The sequence below is a fragment of the Sycon ciliatum genome, chromosome 1 (genome assembly GCF_964019385.1).
Source record: "Sycon ciliatum chromosome 1, ocSycCili1.1, whole genome shotgun sequence".
Classification (NCBI taxonomy): Eukaryota; Metazoa; Porifera; class Calcarea; order Leucosolenida; family Sycettidae; genus Sycon; species Sycon ciliatum.
Genome location: NC_088643.1, coordinates 93,015,574 through 93,038,613, shown reverse-complemented (window position 1 = coordinate 93,038,613; position 23,040 = coordinate 93,015,574). Strand labels below are relative to the sequence as shown.

General features: G+C 47.7%; 1 protein-coding gene across 1 annotated transcript; it reads right to left on the bottom strand.

Moving 5' to 3' along the window:
- Positions 1-67: 67 nt before the first annotated feature.
- LOC135806549 (voltage-dependent calcium channel subunit alpha-2/delta-1-like) lies at positions 68-17,321 on the bottom strand. Its single transcript, XM_065320747.1, has 16 exons — positions 16,059-17,321; positions 14,958-15,107; positions 14,205-14,393; positions 13,290-13,529; positions 11,413-11,632; positions 10,300-10,565; positions 9,879-10,026; positions 8,020-8,106; positions 6,948-7,441; positions 6,263-6,421; positions 5,201-5,447; positions 4,239-4,354; positions 3,824-4,031; positions 2,414-2,521; positions 1,194-1,381; positions 68-617 (listed from the first exon to the last, which is right to left on the bottom strand). The coding sequence occupies exons 1-16, from the start codon at positions 17,069-17,071 to the stop codon at positions 419-421; spliced, it is 4,032 nt and encodes a 1,343-aa protein (XP_065176819.1). The 5' UTR covers positions 17,072-17,321; the 3' UTR covers positions 68-418.
- Positions 17,322-23,040: the final 5,719 nt, after the last annotated feature.

Here is a 23,040-nt window from a genome sequence, read left to right as displayed (position 1 = left end):
ACTGGTTGACAATCACCAGAATCTGAGCAAGAATGCGGTAGATGTGGATATCACATGGGATGTGGAGAACTTTAGGCCCAGTGTGGCACAGGTCTACTTTCAATTTTGCATGTGCAGAAAACGTTTCACAAAGGCTTAGCCATTATGCGACAAGATCTCAAACTCGGAAACTTCTACTTGTAAGTGTGTATCTGTATCATCAAAGCCGGGTCATGATCAAGAGAAAGGACAGGAAAGCAAGTGTGCATGGAGATTGTGTACGATGATCACCCACAACAATAAGCCATTGAAACTGGCATCGCCTACACGTGTAGAAAACTCGCATCGCATGCAAGCGAAGTGAAGAAAACCTGCACTGACTAATGTGTGTGTGTATTGAATATAACAAGATTGACAAGAGGCCTAATGGAACCCTGAACTACACCAGCCACACAATAGCACTAGCAGCAAAACACAGTGGTAGAATGGCCAGCGACAATGCAATAGTGGTAGCGGTGTTGAATGTGCAGCTGGGCACAAAGCCACTGAACTGCAAACACATCCTAGGTACTATGGCACTGTCGTCCGTACTGCTGCATGCCGTCTCCTCCAAGCGGAATCCACCAGATCGAGCAACACTTCAAGCAAAGAGACAGCACAAACCAAACACCATCACACAATTAATGTAAAAAAAACAACATCATTGCCATTACACTATGTGACCAGCAGAACCACATAGTTACAAGCAAACACTCACATTTTAGCTTTCGGGATTCAGGGTACAGTCGGATAGAGAACCTTGGTAGGGTTACTAGGAATGCAAATATCCGCAGCAATCCTCCACTGATCTACTTGGAGTACTTTGCACTTGCTATTGCGCTAGTATTGGTAATGTGTTCCAGGCAGTACGCTCATTCACCAACGGTACCGTGGACAGGTAGCAACACCGGCAGTCAAGCCTGCGAGGAGTAACCCATTACTTATAGTGACATCAAACACCTCATTTGATCATCATTATAAGTTTGAAGGAGCAGAGAGCAGTAAATGACACCTCCCTTCCTTTTCTTCTTTTGACAATGCTATTTTCCGTGGTTGGATTCACCCTCTCTTTCTTGTATTGGCTATGCATTATTATGTGCGATGAAGTGGAGACGATAAATAAAATAGAAAATAAAAATACACACCAGTCACCCCGGGCAGCTAGTCGGACTTACTTGTTGAAAATGTGACAGTTGAAGTTGAAAAAGTTATCACGCTTCACCTGAGTACGCTCAATCACCACAAGCAGTAGGTTGGTGTTGGCGACTGGAGCGATGCGATACACACCATCTTCACATGGTCCCTCAAACGTCCGACTGAAGTCTGTGGGTATGGGACTGGAGACGTTGCGTTGATAGAGAATCTACAAGTGCAAGGCGTGGTGCAATCAAAATACCGCAAAATCCACCCAACACCATTACACTGTGTCAGGGTGTGCACTGAGGGGAGCAAGTTGCACCCAACACACCATTGCACTATGTCAGGGTGTGCACTGAGGGGAGCAAGTTGCATCCAACACACCATTGCACTGTGTCAGAGTGTGCACAGCCTGGTAGCAAGTTGCACCCAACACCATTACACTGTGTCAGAGTGTGCACTGAGGGGAGCAAGTTGCACCCAACGGGCCAACGAGCAATGTGTCAGTGATACGGTAACAAAACAAGCTCTAGCCAAGAGTGCAGCAATCAACACCAACCTGCTTGCATGGTTGCTACATTTAGCACGTTATTCAACAGCAATGTGAGCAATCAGGAGCTAACTGAATTACAAACTGGCCAGTGAACTGTGACAACTAAGATTTCAAGTAAAATCATGCCATGCATGAAATGCCTCACTTAAGCAGCACACAGAACAACGGTCACTGTTTTCGACTACACCACCAAGTTACAAGTACAATGTAGAGGAGGTATTGTTGCATCATTACATTTCCATCATGCACACACACACACACACACACACACACACACACACACACACACACACACACACACACACACACACACACACACACACACACACACCATTGGACCATTGGATGCTACAGCAGAAGCCATAGCAGCTTGTGCTGGGATTGCACCATTCAACAGCTTGCAAGGCTGAAGAATTGACCGCCACTATTCAGCCTGGTCTACACCACACAGCTATGAAGTGGCTTTTTCTGGCCAGTGAATCCCACACACACACACACACACACGTGCACTCACACACATACACATACACACAAACACACACACACACACACATACACACACGCACACACACGCACACACACACACACACACACACACACACACACACACACACACACACACACACACACACACATACGCACACGCACACACACACACACACACACACACACACAGTCATCACATGCCAAGTAATCAGGCCTTACCTGATCGAGTTCACAGCCAAAGTTGTTCTGGAAGCGTGGAATAGGTCCACGGTTCTCAAAGTAGTTGTCCTGCTGCTCAGCAGTCAGCAGTAGATCTCTATCACTGACCTGTACACAGGTACACATACGTAGCGATAGTCACTGATAACTGACCGGGTGTAACATGCCGTACATAGGGATGCGGCACACAGGACATGGCCTTAGAGTTAGAACCCACTACGGCACATAATACGAGTGACAATACGAGTGACAATACGAGTGACAATACGAGTGACAATACGAGTGACAATAGGATTGACAATGCGAGTGGCAATACCATGGACATGAACAGCTGCAGTATTTGTGAGCATAACAAGAAGCAAATATACAACGAGTATCCCATTTGAAAATTACCTCCCAGCAGAATACCGATACGCTCTCCTCACATAAACCATCCAATTCAACGAGAAACCATGGCAACATCCCAGTCATACAGTTGTAGCTGCATCATGTCAATGTGAGTGTGATCATGGCGTGAAGTAGGAGCAGTGTTGACTGACGAAAGGGGTCCGCCAGTGACAGGTAGACGGGTCCGCCAATGACAGATAGATGGGGTCAGCCAGTGACAGGTAGACAACGGCTTCATGAAGGGGTGTTTCGAAGGGGTGTTTTGATGAATCTGGAACGGGTTAGTGGTCAGCCTTCATTACCAAGAGAATGTAGTGGCTGGCCTCGGAGGCAATCAGCCCACCTCCCTCCTCCCCCTCCCCCCCCCCCCCCCCCCGAGAGTGTGCACCTTCAGTCTGTGGGGTCTGCGGCGGCAGAACTTCATACAGTCGGTAACAAACGGCCGTACACACTATTCGGATAGCGGATAGCTACCGGGCCGTATCGGCACAGTACTTTACTCCTGCATTGGGTGCAACTCTCTGCTCTCTGCTCTCTGGTGGTCACCGCTTGTCCTGCATTGGCTGCAGCTCTCTGGTGGTCACCGCTTGTACTATTTGCCAGGGTAACCTACAATCATGCCATGTGAAACTCTGCCATTGCAGCATTGCATGGAGAATGCACAAGCAGTTGCACACTCTTGCGGATCACGTACTCTTGGCATCACATATATAACCCGAGGTTCGGTAGCTTTAAAAAAAAAGCCTGCCCAGCAGCCCAGCAGCCCAGCAGCCCACATTACCAAGAGTGCATAACCTCCAAGAGTGTGCCGGGCCAGTCTATGGGCAAATTAAAAAAAAGAAGAAGCTTTGTTGTTAACAAGACCTTCTTGTGATGAGTTTGGTCTGTCACTCTGAGGTCAGCTGATGAGACCTAATAAGGTCGAAACAGCTAGATGTCCGGAGATTGTTTTTAAAACCAAAGGCTCAAAGCGGCGAGTAGTTTAAGCACTTGCAGTATCACCCTATCCTGCTACCCACTTACGGATGGTGCATATCTGGCGACTTGGCAGAGGCCTTGGCGATTCACGAAACTGAAGCGAGTGAAGATGCCCTCATCGATCAGTGACAGCATCACTCCACCATGGAGGAAGGCCAGTGGAACATTCTCAAAATTCCTGGGATCCAGGTCACTGACGTTGCTGATTGTCTGATCGTACACAACCTCAGCAGCATCGTTGACCAGAATACACCTGCAGAGCGGCCACGTGCACGAATGCAGTGAACAGTCATAGCACCCGCACAAACCAAAGCCATGCTATTCAGACACAGGCATGAACCTCATAGTGTCACACATTCGGAGCCGCGAATAAGGTGAACTGTGGCCAGATCCGCGAGGACTGTTACAGATAAGACGCAACTGCGGAATTTCCCCAAGCACCTTCAATATTTTACTGTACCTGTTGTCGCTGTTTGCGCATGGATCATTGTTAACAGTAGGCACACTGCCCAGCGTAGCAGAGACCAATGCCTCAAACTGTGTGTATCTCAGATCAACTGCAGCTACACCAGCAATCTGTAACAACGAGCACAGGCAGGCAGAGAGACAACTAGCATGCGTAACACAGATAAGCTCCATGGGGGGGGGGGGGGGGAGGGGGCACCATGAACGCACAGGGTAACAGACGAAACCATCACATACAGAGACTGATACATTCACACACGAGAGGGAGTAGGTCACTGTCACACACTAGCATAGTATGTTAGCTAGAACAAGGGCGACATTATAGGCACTGCATACTGATCACGGTGAAGCTAAGTACTTGAAGCCTCAGTACATTGTCAGTGCACAAATTTAGTGAAACCATCTCAACATTGATTCCTTCCCTTGGCACTGCCAGCATTCAACTGCTTTCTCTAAATTCGTTTAAAAACTTCACTTCTTGCTGTTATCCACCTAGTCTTACAACTCAGTATAAGTCTTTGTAAGAGTAGATAACCCCCAAGAGTGTGCAACTGCCAGTGTACAATCTCATAACCCCCAAGAGTGTGCAATTGCCTGCACAACCTCATCAGCGGCAAGGGTGTGCAACTGCCTGCACAACCTATATTCAATGCTGCGATGGCAGGACTTCGCAACACGTGACATGGTTCAAAAGGTTACGTTAGCAAGCAGTGCAAAGTGACCAGAAGAGAGTTGAACCCAAAGCAGGGGTGTGTACAACCCTGTATCTATCATGCACAGGGTGCCAATAATGTGTACGGGTTCATCACGTGATGTGAAGTTCTGCCGTCGCAGACCCCATAGCTGGAGTTGCACCTTCTTGGGGGGGGGGGGGGGGGGTATGTACTCTTGTCCTTGGGTGGATGGGGTGTTTAAAGTTTGTAAAGCGGATCGGCACAGGTCACCTGGTATACTTACAGCTTGATTTGTGCATGTTCCCCGATCACAGTATCGTGATGTACACTGAGTGTGTTCTGTGCATGCACAACCACCAGCATAGTTTTCCACGGTGGTGCACGGACCAGCCATGGCTGCAGCCGGTCGGCCATGGAAGATGGTCTGCGCCAGAGTGACCACTTTGCCAACGCCACCGGCATCCAGATATACAGCGGATGTGGCATACACTGATGGTGGGTTAGCTAGGGCACGGTGATACCATGGGCGACTACAGATATATACACACACATACACACATACGCACAGAAACAGACATTATTATCACGCACACACTCATGGCTAAGGCCAATCAAGGAGGAGGTAAGGGTGATTATAGCCAGCCATGGCAACATGTGTGTGAGAGAAGAGCGAGGGAGTGGGTCGAGGCTTGCCAAATTCTCTAAATGACAGTATGGTCAATGAGACCATCGCTACCACAGCTCTGTAATCCTGCCGACTACAGTCCAACTCTCACATTTCCACAGTCAAAATGCCAGAAACAAAACATGCAAGAAGTGTAAGCCCACTGCGATCCAAAGAACCAGTACTAGTAAGCTTCTCACAGGTCCACACAGCAGCAAATCAACATCACCAGCCAGGCAGGGCAGTGCAGAGAACAGTCCCGGCCAACCAAAAACTGTAGGTTAAAATCGTCCATCACATGTTTTACAACCCAAGCACATAATCAAGAAGTGTGCCCTAACATAGGTGAAAGGTGCTGTTAGAATTATTAGAATACGTCATTCCGCAGGCGCCCTATGTTAAAAACGACTAACTGGCCATCGTCCTCGCAACAACCATGACAAAGTAGTCACATAGCACACAGTAACATGACACCCAGTCACATGATCCCAGTCACATGACACATATTTACATGGGATATAGTCAATGGGACATATTCACATGGGACATACAAGTAGTCAAATGGGACATATTTACATGGGACACAGTCAAATGGGACATACTCACATTACACATGTTCACATGACAAAATCATACTGTCAAGTGTCATATTCACATGATAAGCAGTCAGTACTGACGTACCGGGAAGGATCGTAGCTTCGTCGGGACTGAGAACCAGGAAAGCTCCGCCACATACCGTTGGCTGATCCAAAGTACGTCCAAGCTACCTCATCCATTGTTCGTGCGGTGCGGTTGTTCTTCCAGAAATCCTGAATGGCTTGAGATGCCCACACAGTCGGTCTGTATCAAAGTTGAAATGGGAAGTACAATCATGATCTAAGCAAAAGCAAAAATCTCACATCCGCATTACCACTGGCTGTACAATAGTGTTGAGAATCACAACCAGCAGTCAGCTTACTCGTGACGAGTAGGGAGTTTGGCTTGTGGCTGGCCACCACCATGCCTGAGATACCGCACCGTGGCAGGCCAGGATGGTGCCTAGCAAAGATGTATAAAGCAGAGCTTTCCACACAGTTGGTGCCTAGCAAAGACGTATAAGGCAAAGCTTTCCACATAGTCGGTGGAGAGACAGAAAGAAGCTAAAGCGCTGTGCAACTTCGAGTTTCAACAAAGCTTCTTCCATTCTGTCTACTGACTGTCCTTAACCAGATACAATGTACACACTTTGGCGTACTTGAGTTTCTGGCTGGCCGAACCCATAACGTCATACATTGACATCATTCTGCATGCCGATTAAAATAAAACTATTCTCCACGGCCGGGCCGGGATAATGGGCACGGATGCAAGTGCACACTGCAGACAGTACCTGATATCTTGCAAATACAGGCCACCATTCTCGCAGGACACATAGGACTCGTTGGAGTTGAAGAACGACACCACACTGTCGAAAGTTGGGAAGTCCGACAGCAAATACCGTGTTGGATCGCAGAAGGCTCGTGCGGCAAGCTTGAACGTTGATTCATCCTGGGCAATGGCGAGGGGGTTATTCGCCGTTCCATAGCCGAAGACATTTGTACTGAATCCAAGCGTATTGCGCGCAGCCGACCCATACCGACCTATCTCATGGTAATAGTTGATCGGTTGTGATTGGTTGTAGGTAATATCAATGAGTGTGTCTTGGTCTGTGTCCTCCTCGGTCAGAACAAACGCGAATGCAAACTGTGAAGAGGGTATGGCGGAGTAGTGATAGGTGAAACGCACTTCTTCGCGGAACACCACACCGTCGCTTATGGAGCCACGCTGCTGGGGACGTGGTCCTGTGATCAGAGAGCTGCTACCACGCTGTTGCCGCATCATTTCCTGTAGCACAACAGGGCGGCATAGCGCATAACACAGAAAATAGCGGAGTTCGATGTCAGACAGTATCAATATAGCACAGGGGAGCACAGGGGAGTTGCAAAACAGCTTCCTCTCTTTTGTGTAGCACAAGGGATATCTGACCCCCTGCCCTCCCCCCCCCCCCCCTCCCCCCAGCATTAATTCTGTATCAGGTGATTCATTTGCATGGTCAGCTGACGACAGTGTTCGCATGCCGCTGAGTCTTGTTTGAACAGGTCATGGCCGTACACCAAAGAAGGGAGAGGCAGCTCCTGGTAGCAGTCTGGAGTCTCTGGACCTGTTCCGAGCTGTCCGGAGATTGAGCAAGGCACGGTGGTTTGGTAAGCCTAGGCGACCTAGACCTCTTTCTGTGGTTGGATTCATCCGCACTTCCTTGCATTGATTAGATTCATTGCGTTATGAAGTGCCCCATAAGAATACATAAGTCCCCGGGGACTGTCCTAGTAAATCATGTAGAGTACTTGTACAAATGTGTAGCCATGGAGCCATGCTGTGTAGATAGGATATGTAATAAATTACTAATAATAGACCCGACTCACCACCAGGGTCATGCTGAAAGCGCTCGGTTCTCCTTGTGAGTTTTGCTCTAGTTCTTGTATGCTTGGGTAAACTGGGTCAGTTACCAGCTGTTCAAACACACACACACGCACGCAAGCACGCAAGCACGCACGCACACGCACACACACACACACACACACACACACACACACATGCACACATACACAGACATGAACAGTCAACATGTTTACAGCTGGTTAGCATAGCATAATACAGAGTAAGGACACAGTATCAAGTTTCAACACTGGCCGTGAGATGCCTAAATCATAGCCATCCAAGTACTAGTAGTCGGTTAACTTTCCTCTATTGCTCATACCATCATTAAATTTTGTGGTGAAGGACAAAGACTATTCCATGGAAAACTACACGTCTACGCACACGTACATACAGAACGACAGATGTACATACACGCGTGAAGCATCAGTAGCTTCTTCTTGCTCTCGCAGCTGTCGGTATTTCGGGAGCGGCCCTGGCCTGGTTCCGATCATACCTTTGTGGCAGACAACAGCGGGTGGTAACCCACACTGGAACATCTCCGTTGGTGGCAATCACTAGTGGCGTGCCACAGGGCACCATACTGGGTCCAGTTCTATTTAACATCTATGTACGGAAGCTCCCATTGACAGCAGAGGCCTTTTCTTGTAAGCTCCCGATGTTCGCTGACGACATGACGTTGTATGCCAGCAGACGTACACAAGCTGAGGCCGTCGCTACCGTTACTGATTCGTTATCTGCAATTTCTGTGGATCTAGACGAGCTTGGGCTGCGCATTAATACAACAAAGACTGTAACTTTGATGATTTCTAAGTCTTCTCAACCCCTCTCAACTCCAATCGTTTTTAATCAACAGCCTCTGAATCAAGTGTCTAGCACGAGAATCCTGGGAGTCATTGTAGACAGTGATGTTTCTTGGTCTGGTCACATAGACTTTATCGTTAGGAAGACTTGCACAAAAGTTGGCGCTCTTCGACGGTGTTTTCGGCAACTAAGTTTGAAGGCAACACGGCAGTTTATCCTCTCTGTTATCCTGCCTGACTTACTATACTGCTGCTCTTGCTTTGCAATGAAGCTATCCGCCAAGGACCGACAGCGACTCTCGTCCGTTTATCGTCGTTCTGTACGCGCTGCTTGTGGCTCAAAACTACAAGATGACGTCATGCCGCTGTTAGCTACATTGTCGATTGATCCGTTTGAACATTACCTTATTCGTAGCATTGCTAAATTTATCCATGTTAATCATGTCGTTTCCCTCTCCCAAATCTGACGGACCTTTTCCCTCAAGTTTCAACCGGCCCTAGGACAACAAGAAGCTCTTTTAATGCTGCTATTGCAATATCTAAATTCCGGACGACTGACGGTGTCAATTCCTTTTCAAATCGTGCTGCACTGTTCTTTAATTCTTTGCCTGTGGAGTGGCGCACCCAGCACCGCACTACATTTGCTAAGCACCTTCAGACCATGCTAAAAGATGCAGCGTCTTTTCAGAAGTATTTTGATCTTCTTCTCAGCAAACGGCCTCATTGATCTGCATCGCTTGTATTGTATAACTGTGTTTACTGCTTACTGCTTACTGCTGCTTTATTGTTCCAAGTATCAGTTTAGTCTAGTTTAAACATCTCTTATTATTATTATTATTATTATTATTATTATATTTTTTCTCACCCCACACCCCTCTACTCTGTTATCGGCCCTCTTAAGAGTTGTGTTCATCACTGTTGAGGCTTCCGATGGAAAATAAAAGAATACTACTACTACTACTACTACTACTACTACTACTACTACTACTACACGTGCATATACACATGCACACATACACATGCACATAACGTTTTTAAGTTACCTCAGCACTTGGTGTTAGCCTGGGATGCACCAGTGCTCTGCCTTCGGTGTCGATAAGGAAGCCGTAGGACAGACCAAACTGATCGTCAAGGAGCGTATTCTCCAAATCGTCCAGGACGGCATCAACACCGAAAACACCCAGCAGATTCCTGTGCAGCACAACACCAAGAGTACATGAACACCAGAGTGTACATCTCAGTCTGCATGGTCAGCAGTCCAGTGTTACGCCGTGAAATCCTGGATTATATCCGACTGTTGATGCAGACAAGCCACGGCCCACGACATACATGTAGTGTGTACAGATATGCTGTGTTAGATATGCTGTGTTAGATATGCTGTGTTAGATATGCTGTGTTAGATATGCAGCACAGGTTTGGCCTCGGCAAGTCCTATACGGTGTTCAACATGCTGGGTCTGCGCACCTTTCACCAACCCGATCATAGATTGGTACCGAGAGTGTGATGAGCCTGCCCAGGCCGTTGACGTCTATATACGGAGAGGTGGTTTGCCTGCTATCCGTGGCTGGATTGCCTAGCCTCGACAGATAAGAGTAGTATGGAGACAGTTGAAAGCGAACGTTTCTGGTGCTCAGCATCTGAACATACACACCATCATTGCTACATGCCATCATTCCCGGAAGTTCCGAGCCCTCATCTCCGGTCTCGATAGCAACAACTCGCGCTGATCTCTGCAGCCAAACAGACAGACAGACAGACACATGACATGCATTCTCACACAGTGCATAATGCTCTAATTATTATTAGGCTTCTCATTCGGAACTTCGCCACTCCGTACTGTACCTCAAATATGGTGACCAGTTACTACGTCGAAGTAGTAAGCAAATGAAGGGGAAGAGGAGGAGGAGGAGGAGGAGGAGGAGGAGGAGGATCTACAGCAACTGCAACCACACCACCCCGTGTACTCGCACGGTCCGCACAAGAAAAAGAAACATGTTAATTTTGAAACACTAGCAGTAGTTTCCCCGCATCAGCATTGGCTAAGTTCGGTTTTTGACACAACCTCCAGCATAGTCAGTAGGTCGGGAAGGTGTTGGACTTGGAGGCATGTACAATGTAATTTCGTGGGAAATTTGTGCCCCCCCCCCCCCTTGATCATGATCCTAGCGGCTATGTGGCTGCACGTGACTAACTGAGCACAGGTACTGCAGACGTTTGGTTGCCAATTTTGTAAGTAGCACAAACTGATCAACTGATCAACTGATCCTGACTGAGCCACTCTGCCAGACATATGGGCAAGAGGTTTAGATCACAGTAGCAAAGCCCATCATCTACTTTTGATATTTCTCGAAGTAGTCTCTATCAGTTCACGCAGATAGTCTTCTACTACTACTAGTATTACGGGGGGGGGGGGGGGGGGTATGTACAGTCCATTGCAAGGGTTTAGCAACATAGCTTTATATACAGTCCATTGCATGCAATCCTGATGTACTGTACGTGTACGGTATAGAGAGAGAGAGGAGATAGTGGTGAAACATGGCGAGCAGTGTTAGTGCTCTCTGCTACGTGTGTACCTACTGTAATGTGAGCGCGATCTGCAATACTCCACATGCCGGCGAGATCCAAACGAATGATATTGCAGCCACGGGTTGAGCTTCCTCCCTGTTGGTCATGATCAGTGCAGCGGTCTGCATAGTGATCATCGTCAATATCTTTGCCATCGGTTACAAACACTAGGACATTCATACAGCCGGTTGTTACGTCTGGGAACATTCCTACCACATCATTCAGAGATGACCTATAGCCAGTCCAACGTGAAAATAGACACCCACACCCACACCACACACACACACACACACACACACACACACACACACACACACACACACACACACACACACACACACACACACACACACACACACACACACACACACACACACACACACACAGATGTGTCACGTCCCAGAATAAGACAACTGCTGCCTGATTGTCCTGTGACAGCAGGATCTACATAGTGAGCAGCTCTGTGCTGCAGCTGTCATGCCCTTTTAGTACAACATGGTTTGGCCAGTGTCTTGTCCCACGTGCTTAGCATGTAGGTTGAGCGACACGCGCTTTCCCACGTAGGTGACATGCCTTCTTGGCATGACACGTTATGGGATCCAAGGCCGGAACCTGGTCAGGTAGGTTCTCGCGTTGTACGTTTCCTGGAAGTTCTTCACTTCCTGGAAATGTGACCCCAGGCTTTGTGCAAAACCACGTCACTACGACGTTCTACAGGTTTCCACGATGCCTCGGCGCTTCGTGCAAAGAGCCAAGACTAATAAATTATGACATTGTATAACAAGAGCTAAGTGCAAGACAGGAGACGTGTGCAAGAACCAAAACCGTCACCGCGCAAGAGGTCAGAGTATCACGCAAGCAAGACCAAGAATGCAGCAGAACTTACCATAAGAAGCCGCTGAACTATGGCACGTTGGGTGAGCGGGCTCCCCAACGTGACCCTCATATACTCACATTGTACTCTGACGTGGGTGAGCGGGCTCCCCACGTCCCAATTTGGTCTTTCTTCTCTCGATGTCTTTCTTTCTCTTTCTTCTCGAATGATGACCGTACGGCGTACGTATATTCTGCATTTCTGCTGACTGGCTGCGCACATTCCGGTTTGACTTGTTCTGCTAATTCCTGGAATTACCTCGCAATGATCACGCCATATATCTCTGAAGCACCCTATAAAAGAAGCTCTCATTCTCTCTTTTACTTCAGTTCTAGTCTAGTCTAGTCTAGTCTAGTCTAGCAGTCGAGACTCGGTCTCAGCTCTCTGTCTTCGTTTACTTTGAGCTCGGATTTGATACTACTCACAACGTAAAACTAACAGTCTCTGTCTGTTGATCGTGTGGGGTTGAACTTGGACCAAGCCAGCTATATTGGTTGGCCCCTGGGTTGTGTTGGGCTTGTCGTGAGGCCACACGTCTATTCAGTCGCCGCTCGTAGTGATTTCGGGGTCCGGTCACTGTGAGCCGGGGATGCGACAGATGCACACACAGATGCACACACACACACACAGATGCACACACACACACACAGATGCACACACACACACACACACACACACACACACACACACACACACCCACACACCTTTGACCTTTTGACGTCCATCGCGATGATAGCAATGCTACGGCAGAAGCCATAGCAACTTGTGCTGGGATTGCACCATTCAACAGCTTGCACACACACACACACACACACACACACACACACACACACACACACACACACACACACACACACACACAGATGCACACACACACACACACACACACGCGCACACACACACACGCGCACACACACACACACACACACCAGAGATATGGAGCAGGTGACAAACCATAGGGCAAACGGCGCTTGTTACAGCACTACACGTACGATCATTAAGTTCATCATCTTACTCATGCTGAGCACCGCTACCGAACGGTGACTGTCCGTCCAAAGCATCAAGTAGCTGTGCACGGTTAGACGTCGTAGCACGCATCATCGACTGCTTGTTGCATCCCAAAGTGACTGAGTTGGCCGTGATGTATCTCCCCGCACTATTGTAGTAAGATCCCCGCGAGCAGACGATGTTGACCTGGTCATCGCGTGTTAGCGTGTTCACAATCTGCCTCACGGTACGCACCGCAATGTCCCATCTACAGCACAGCAAGTAGGAATGTCAACATACCGGCAGCACAGGAATACTCATCACCAACATGGCGACACGTGGTGCCCGTCTGCACTGAGGAGAGAATTGCATTTCCACTACCCTGTATTTCCACTACTTACCCTGTACCACCATGCACACTGTACACTGCACACTGCACACTGCACACTGTACACTGCACACTGTACAGGGCAGTAGCACTGGGACACTTCACATGCCGCTCTGCTGGACAAATGGTACACTTGACGGGAAACTGTACATTGTTTCAACCAGGGGCTACCTGGTTTCCAACCCTGGATGGGGATGTGCCGGAAAAAAAAGGTGCGACCCTCACCGAACCGGGTGCTACAGCCCTGAGACGGATGCAAAACCCAATATAAATTAAAGGGGGTTGCAGCGCGCGTATTTAAAACTCATGGCAATATAAGGTAGCATGGTATTGTAGGTGGAAGTTTCCCAAACAACTGATGGCTTCTGTCGGGGTCGAATCTTCACTACAACGCTTGTGTTCCCTAGTTCAAATCCAACTAATGGTTGATCAGCCCAGCTGACAGCTTATTGGTTAGACGAGTGATGGTTAGACTAGTACGAGTAATGATTAGACGAGTGCTGGATGCTGCCCTGGGCGGAGAACTAGGCGGAGAACTATAACTACTTTACTCACCGCTGGTCGTCTTCCATAGAAGCACTGCAGTCCAGAAATATACCCACCGCCTTCGGACCTGATGTTGCAGACAGGTACCAGGGACGTGAACGTGGATCAAAGTCACGCTTGAAGCCAGCAAATGTGCTTGGCCACTCAGACGCTGGATAAATTCGGTATATGCCAGTCTCGGAGCCAAAGTAAGTCCATCTTCAATGCAATCACACAACGGAGAATCATGAGAAGAGAACACTGGTAATTGAACACTGGTAATTGAACACTGGTAATTGAACACTGGTAATTGAACACTGGTAATTGCTCCTACACACTAGTACAAGTACTAAGCTTCGTACAATGTGTCGGCCATGTGTGCTGCCCATCTCAGCCTTCAGGGTAGCAGTCAAGTGTGCGATTAATCACTCAGTGCATTGGAACTTTCTTTATCACCACACAGTGAGAGTAAGGGGGTGGGGGGTGGTGTGTGTGTGTGGGGGGGGGGGGGGGGTGCAGTCTGGACTACCGGCATACTACAGATATGCTGAAGTGTCAAGTCTGCAGGAAATGTGCAGGCTACCAAGTAGGGATTTACAGACAAGAAAAAGGACCAAGGAACTACAAGTTACGCTATAATGTCCACTTTTTTCTTGCCTATAAATTTATTCTTGGCTCTCCATCCGAGTCCATTCTACCAAGTAGGGAGCGTGCAATTTTCCTGAAAATAGAGAAAAGAACACGAAAGGAAACACACTTGCACCTTGACGTTGCCATGGTTACCTGACATTACGTTTAGACTGCAGCTCTGCCAGCACACTATTTATAGCAGCTGTCCACTGAACAGCCTCCTGAACCTCACGACTTGAACGGGTCACTTCAGCAGGAATTTTCACCACACTCTGCTCAAAGCTCACCGGACGGCGGAAAGTACTGGATCGGGCAAACACAACAGAAAGACCCGGAGCATTGAGAAAAGCAGCAGCAACAACATTTTAGCCACAAAAAGCATAGTCGCTGCTGCCTTTCTGATATGGTCAATTCAAACATTCCAAAGCTTGCATCCCACCTCATTCCACCCAACACAGGCACAACTGCAAGGTAGTGGTTCTGAACAAGGCAACATACATTTCACTTGTTTTAAAATATTGCATGTACCAGTATCGGCATATCCGATAATGACCGATATGCATTATGCAGAATGCACCATACATGATACAGTGTATTGCATGACTGTATACTAGTATAGTATAGATCTACATGTCCCATCCAGTGCATTTGCAGATTTGCGTGCTTCTCTTGCGACGGGCGTATACATGCAGTGCTGCCAAACCGTCCGATTTTTCGGACAGTGTCCGATTTTTGAAGGCTCTTCCGAAAACCGGTCCGAAAAGGGAAACGTCCGAAAAGCAGCCAAAATGTCGGAGATCATTACTTTCCTATGCAGAAGTCCTGTACTTTCACTTTTCAGCGCAACTGAAGGCACAAATCCCTGTACATTTGCTTCTAAAAAGGCTAGCGCTTGGCTGTGGAAGTGCAAATTAACATGCCTGGATCAGGCTGGATGGCATGTACGCTGACAGTCTGTACAGAGTCAGTGTGCGACCACACTAATCATTACAAAAGTCATGACAACTCCGGGGTTACCATGGCAACGAAGCGAATTTTCATGATGTTTTAGGGGATATATTGAATTCCCTGTAAAAAATTTGCCGAGGAGAAAAATTCGCACCATGTGGCCAGCCTTGGCGGTGAAGGGTGTCCGATTTTGGGCGAAAAGTATTTGGCAGCACTGTACATGGTACATGGCATGGTACATGTCCCATGCGTGTATGCAAAATGCAGCATGCACAGCTGATACTAATAGCATGTACAGCTGATTACCTGTTGTAGGACAAGTTCAACGCTGACAGAGCCGATATACTGTCAGCATCAACATATACATCACTAGAGAGGTTGGCAAGTGGCAGCGGCTGTACTGGGGACAGGAGGTAGTTGGATCGAGCTGTTGCAATGCTGCTAGATAGCTGACTGGCTGCGGAGTCCAGATCGTTTAACAGGCTTTCCAGCTGACTTTCGATATTTCCAAGAATGGACGTTGCGTTCAGGGCGTTTCGCCGCCGATCAGCCATTTCGTAAATGTCCTGCACGCGATCTCGTTTTATTCCATCTCTAGCAATGGTGATGAGTTCATTTTCCAACGCCGCGGCCATGTCACGAATGTTATCCGCTGTTACCGCTCCACTGCTTGGTTTCACCAACGTACTGCTTGCGATTAGCACCACTAACAGTGCTACTGATGTCGGCCTCATGTGGCGGAAAGTCGTTAGAACAAACGCAGCCAGTGCATATAGCAGAGTTGATGCGGGCCTCACAGATTCGCCAGAGCTTAGCGGCAGCGTTCGCCTGTCCTCTGCCAAGTTGAAGCAGGTTTCAGCACTCGTACCGACTTCGAAGCGTAGCTCCCTGCAGAATCTAGCTCCATCACTGCCAAACCGAGTTTCCAGGCGGCTCCCTCCGAAAACAGCATCAGCGCACGCCTCCAACACATCATCACAGAAACGGTCGCACACCGTCAACCTCTCCTGCTGGTAAAAATTACTCTGTGCCGGATCGCAGACGTAGCACATGAGATACGTTATCAAATTCCGACACCTTCTATTAGCTTGGTCCGGTAGAACAACCGTGTCAAAGAGCGAGTCGATCTCCTCATTTCGGCAGCACGAACTGTCTCTGTACCACGAGCAATTCCGTAAGCCGGGCTGCGGCGTAGGAGAGCGATTGTTAAACACAGAGCAAAACTGGCCATTGCTGCCAGTGGGGAGAGAGATTAGAGCCAAGGTGACGAGTAGTGCGTTGGCCGACACGGCCCAGGCCACCCACACCGTGTCCATCATTTCAGCACTTACACTAGCCGTTCACACAGTCATTAATTTTATTTTACTTCAGGCGGAAAGGGGACATCAAAGTTGGTTTCAATATCTGAATGCTTTCCTTCACTAACTGTTACTTGGCTCTATCGGATTGCACCCACTCCACTCGTGACTGTGAGTAACTGATGCCGGCCACACACTGCACTGGCCTGGGATACTAAAGCCTTTGATGATATTGATAAGAGAAGAACTACAAAAAAGTAAAAGTACTTCTTGAGAAGTTGAGGAGATTAGATCATATAGACGGATCCGTTTTACCCGGCCTGGTAGACCTACATGGTTTGAACGGCTAGATCCGACCGGATGCAGACAGGATCATGCATACAGTGGATGCATAAAGCCAAAAGGCCGACTCGGCCGGCTGTGTGGGCAGTGTAGCAGTGCAGGCATGGTAGGAGTACAAACAAGGAAAGCTCGGAGTCGGAGGCTTCGCGATTCGGCGATCCCTTCGTCCACTTCACCTCTCCCCATACTAGCATAGCGCGTATGGTGCCAGAGTCAACCAGGTGGAGAGAGCATCATTCACCCCACTGGTGTTTTCGACCTCGGATGTGCCGGGCATGGCAAGGAAACAGTAACTACTATAATTATTTCTGAAGTCGCTAGCTGCTCTCGTTGTAGACAAAAACAAAGACTTGGTATATTTTGCCGTGATGGGTGAGTTACGCACCCGGGTTTCATTTTGCCTGCTGCGATGGGCAGTCGCGTGCTGTAGGGGCTGCAGGGCCTCCTACATAATTCGCCGCAAGGTCGGGAGCCCCTTTGCAGCTTATTGCCGCCGTCTCTGCTGACACTGCTGACACGGGCAGAGGCGTGACCGAACGGTCACGCCTCTGCCTTTGCATGCCGATAGGCATTTTTAGTAGGTAACGATTTCTTGTGAAGCTTTTGCGTTCAATTTTAAAATTTCAATTGAGTGTTTAGCAGAGAGGTTCCAGGCTGTCCAAGAGAGTGCTCAATACCGAGTGGTAGAGCTGGTTCAAACAATAGGAGGACAGAGAAAGTGTTTTTACTCCGAGTTTCACGCACTAAGCGATCATCAGAAAACAGTAATGAGAAATCTGGATCAGTATTGGTTTATACTCACAAAGCAAATAGCTGCAGCATGGCGCAAATCTAAAAGTTGTGAATGGCGGCAGTGCAAAGCGTGAATGACTGCATCATGAGGCAAATCCAAAAGTAAAAGTGTGAATGACAGCAGTGGTGAAAGGTGACAACAACTGGAGCCGGTTGTCTCTTACTTAATTAGGTGATGGCTGTGGATGGTTTGAAGTTCCGAAGGTAGTACCTATTCTCGTGGCGACACTTTGACACAAGCACACTCCTTTTGTTGAGAGAGAGGTGCTTGGGTGCTAGCGCGATTGCCAATTTTTCCGCCAGGCACAGGTTGCACCTTTTGCTTTTGTTGCTGTAGGCCGCTGCTCTGCGGTGTACCGCCCATTGAATGCTGCATGCCTTCCCTTCTTGGTCCAGACGTACTGCGATTTACAGGTCGCTCCCCTGTTCCCAGGGTTGAGCACTCTCCCTGGCTGTTCAAACTCAAGGATGGACAACCCAAGACCGCTACATCTGGACTACTCACTGAAGAACACTCCCATCCCTTCAGAAGACGCCTACACTACAAGGCTGATCGCGAAGGTTGAAAGCGTGTTGAAGCGGATGCGGTGGAAGGCGTTTTCTACCTGAAAGGACCGACAACCGACGATCCAAAAGAAACCTATGGCCTCAAGTCCCGGAAATGTCCGCCCCAAGTCGATGAACTGAAGGCGTTCGAGGACGATGCGTTAAAAATGATTGAGATGATTGAGTTTCGTGGAGTCACTGATCCCTTTCAGCAACGAATCCGAAGCGACATCCAGAAAATCAGAGCATCACCGGACATCATCGTGCCAGCTGACAAGACCAGAAACCTCTACGAAGTCAACAAAGAGCAGTACACAAAACTGCTGAGCAACAACATCACCAAGCATTACAAACCTACACCTGCAGAGACTTACGACCAGATCAATTCGGAAGCTCAGACAATTGCCGCGACGCTGGAGCTGGACGACAGAATGGATGCAATGGCGAAGAAGGATGCATACATCACGCTGAAGGATCATGAAGACAACTTTTCCCGGTCCCTGCCATGCCGGCTCATCAATCCCTCAAAGAGTGAAATCGGCATAGTCTCCAAGTCTATACTCGATACCGCTCTAAAACAGCTCCGCCCTCAGCTGCAGATTAATGCATGGAGGAACACGGCAGCGGTGATAGAGTGGTTCTCAAGAATACCAGAGAAAGAAAACTGCATATTCGTGTGCTTTGACATCATAGATTTCTACCCCTCAATCTCCGAAGACCTCCTCCAAAGATCCGTCGAATTCGCCCGCCGCTACACGGACATCTCCCAGGAGGAGTGTGACATAATATTCCACGCCAGGCGATCACTGCTGTTTGGCTTGGAGAGGCACTGGGTGAAGAGACACAACGAGCACTTTGACGTGACAATGGGGTGCTATGATGGGGCTGAGGTGTGTGAGCTTGTTGGAGCCTTCGCCCTCGCCATGATAGCGGACGTGTTCGACGGCAGAGACGCCGGGTTGTATCGTGACGACGGCCTGGCTGTGTTCAGGAATGCATCAGGACATGAAGCTGACCGAATAAGAAAGGAGATGACCAAAATAGTCCAGAACCTCGGACTGAAGATAACGATACAGACAAACCTGAAGAGAGTCGACTTTCTGGACGTGACATTGGACCTGACCACCGGAAAGTACTGCCCTTACCGGAAACCGAACGACAAGCCGATGTACATCAACTGCCAGTCAATCATCCACCAACAATCATCCAGAACCTGCCTGCTTCGATCAGCAGAAGACTAACAGATATTTCCAATGATGAAGACGTCTTCAGAGATGCGACTCCGATCTACAGTGACGCGCTGAAGAAGAGTGGATACCGGGAGAACGTACAGTATCTTGACGAGCGTAAAACGGACGAGACAAAAAAGAAGAAGGGAAGGAATCGCCCCCGGAACATCATATGGTTCAACCCACCATTTAGCAAGAACGTCGCACCGACGTCGGACATCGCTTCCTCCAGCTAGTGGCCAAACACTTCCCCAAAGGCTCAAGCCTCAACAAAATCTTCAACCGGAACTCGGTAAAGGTTAGCTACAGTTGCATGCAGAATATGGCCACTATCATCAAACAACACAATAACACGATTCTACGACCCAAGAAACAAGCTAACGGATGTGACAACGACACCAGGACTTGTAACTGTCGGGCGAAAGACTCATGTCCACTGGACGGAGCGTGTCTAACGGAGAGCATCGTGTATAAGGCAAGAGTCACCGCAGGTATGGAGAAGAAGGAGTATGCAACAACATTCAAACAACGCTACTATAACCACCAATCCTCATTCCGCCACAGACAACACGAGAAGGACACCCGCCTATCGCAGTACGTCTGGACCAAGAAGGATGAAGGGAAGGCATGCAGCACTCAATGGGCGGTACACCGCAGAGCAGCGGCCTACAGCAACAAAAGCAAAATGTGCAACCTGTGCCTGGCGGAAAATTGGCAATCGCGCAAGCACCCAAGCACCTCTCTCTCAACAAAAGGAGTGAGCTTGTGTCAAAGTGTCGCCACGAGAATAGGTACTGCCTTCGGAACTTCAAACCATCCACAGCCATCACCTAATTTTAAGTAAGAGACAACCGGCTCCAGTGGTTGTCACCTTTCACCACTGCTGTCATTCACACTTTTACTTTTGGATTTGCCTCATGATGCAGTCATTCACGCTTTGCACTGCCGCCATTCACAACTTTTAGATTTGCGCCATGCTGCAGCTATTTACACTTAGTCTTTGCTTTGTGAGTATATAAACCAATACTGATCCAGATTTCTCATTACTGTTTTCTGATGATCGCTTAGTGCGTGAAACTCGGAGTAAAAACACTTTCTCTGCCCTCCTATTGTTTCAATTTAGTGTTCTATTTATTTCCGAAATTGGGTTGTCTTTTTGCTTTGACTCCTACTTCATGGTGTTGTGAATAAAACCGTTCTCAAGCATAGAACTAGTATTTTGCTCATGCACATTATAACGTAGTCACTGAATACTAGTACACAATGTACTGTGTTCTTCTCTGCAGCTCTATTGTTCGGTGCACGTACTACCGCCGTACCGGCAAGTCGATAGTAGGGAGGTTTAGTTCCCACGTAACGGAAACGCGTACGTGGGTGATCCACGTAAAGTGGGTGAAGGGCACCTACGTTGCAATGTTAGTAGTATAGGGGGAGGGGGTTCTGGCTCACCTTCCAGGTGAGCCAAAATCGACTTTGTCGATCGGCCCTTCGGGCCTCCCTCCAAAGTCTCCCCCTCCCCCTATACTACTATAGTACTAATTTTACAACTCCAACCACTGATCCCATGTTGGCTCAACCCCGTTCCAGAAAAGTGAGTCAACTTGCTGTCTCCGAGAAAATCGAAAGTGAGCCAACTTCAGCTTTTTCATTTACCCCATCTTGGCTCACTTCGAGGACTGATGTGGGATCGGTTTCTGAGCCAACTTCGGGTGGTTCAGCTTTGGATGAGAATCCTAATTATTCTATATTAGAGGAACGGTTGTCATAGGTATAAACAACGATTCTACACAAACTTTCCAAGATGACAAGCAAGAAGCCAACCCCGTTTGCCACAGCTGATGTTCTCACTGACTCCATTGATTGTCGAATTACAATCAAGGATGGGAATAAATGTGGATCACTGACAATCAATGGTAAGGAGCCATACATAAAATTCACTGATGAGACAAATATCATGAATGTTGTGAAGAAAGGACAAGAGGACTCTCTGAAATTTTCTTCTGACAGTGACATTTGTAAATCCATCCGTTGTATCGAGAAGAAGATCGAATCCGAAGGAAATACGGTTAGAAGCAGGATTAACACAGCAAAGTGTGACCACCCAATCCTCTTTCTCCAAATTTCTCCTGATTGTGCTATCTTTGATGAGGGCAACAAACCATCAAAAACCAACAAGATCAAGCAAGGTGACACCGTCAATGGTATCGTTCACCTGAAGTGGGTTTACAAAGACAAGACTGATGACACTCTCAGTCTCAAACTTGTTGTTGTTGCTATAAAGCATTTCCAGAAAGAAGAAGTGAAATTCTCAGCAAACGATTTGTAAAAAATAGTCAAACAATCCACAAAAACAAAAAGCAAAAAATATTTTTTTAGAAGTGAAATCATGAATGCGTGGTTTGATGACGACTACTCCACAAACAAAGAAGAAGAGGTGATGGATACATGGATAGATGATGAACACTCTACCAGGAAAGATAAGATGATAGCGGACTACATTGACTATAGAAACCAGAAATGGTTTCCTACAGATATAGAATTGATGATTTTGGAAAATGAAGTAACTCCAGAGGATCTTGAGGTGTATGAGATGAAGAAAAATGGTCTGTATGATACCACATCTTTCTTCGAAGAAATAGAAAAATCCAAAACCAGAACAGGAATCGAAACAAGGTTGGAGATAACCCTGAACAAGGTTGGTTTACCAAAATATCTTAGCAAAACCTCATTCAACAATCTTGTTGATAAAATTCAGAGGATCAAGGAAGTAGCAAATAAAGAGAAAAAAGTTAAAGTGAGTTACCCATTCCTACTTTCGAAACTCATTGCTGATGAAGATGATGTGATCAAGATCAAACCATTCATTCCAAAGTGTAAAAAATCACAACAAAGACTTGATGTCATATGGAAGAACTATAGAGAATCGAATGTATAAGAAAAGTAAAAAAAATATATCTTTTTTTTTCTTTCTCATGATCACTGGACAAACTGCTTCATCATATCCGGAGCATAACTCATGAATGAAATGCTGCTATCAAACCCCTCCTCAGCCAGATATCTTGGTATTTCATGGTGCCCGAA

Bases quoted from the DNA above. Each gene is read 5' to 3' on its own strand.
- LOC135806549 (XM_065320747.1), bottom strand. From the start codon at position 17,071: ATGATGGACACGGTGTGGGTGGCCTGGGCCGTGTCGGCCAACGCACTA. The intron at 14,394-14,957 runs GTAACCATGGCA...ATTGCATTGAAG, and splicing joins CAGTCTAAACGTAATGTCAG to ATGGACTTACTTTGGCTCCG. The intron at 7,442-8,019 runs GTGAGTCGGGTC...GTTGTGCTACAG, and splicing joins CTTTCAGCATGACCCTGGTG to GAAATGATGCGGCAACAGCG.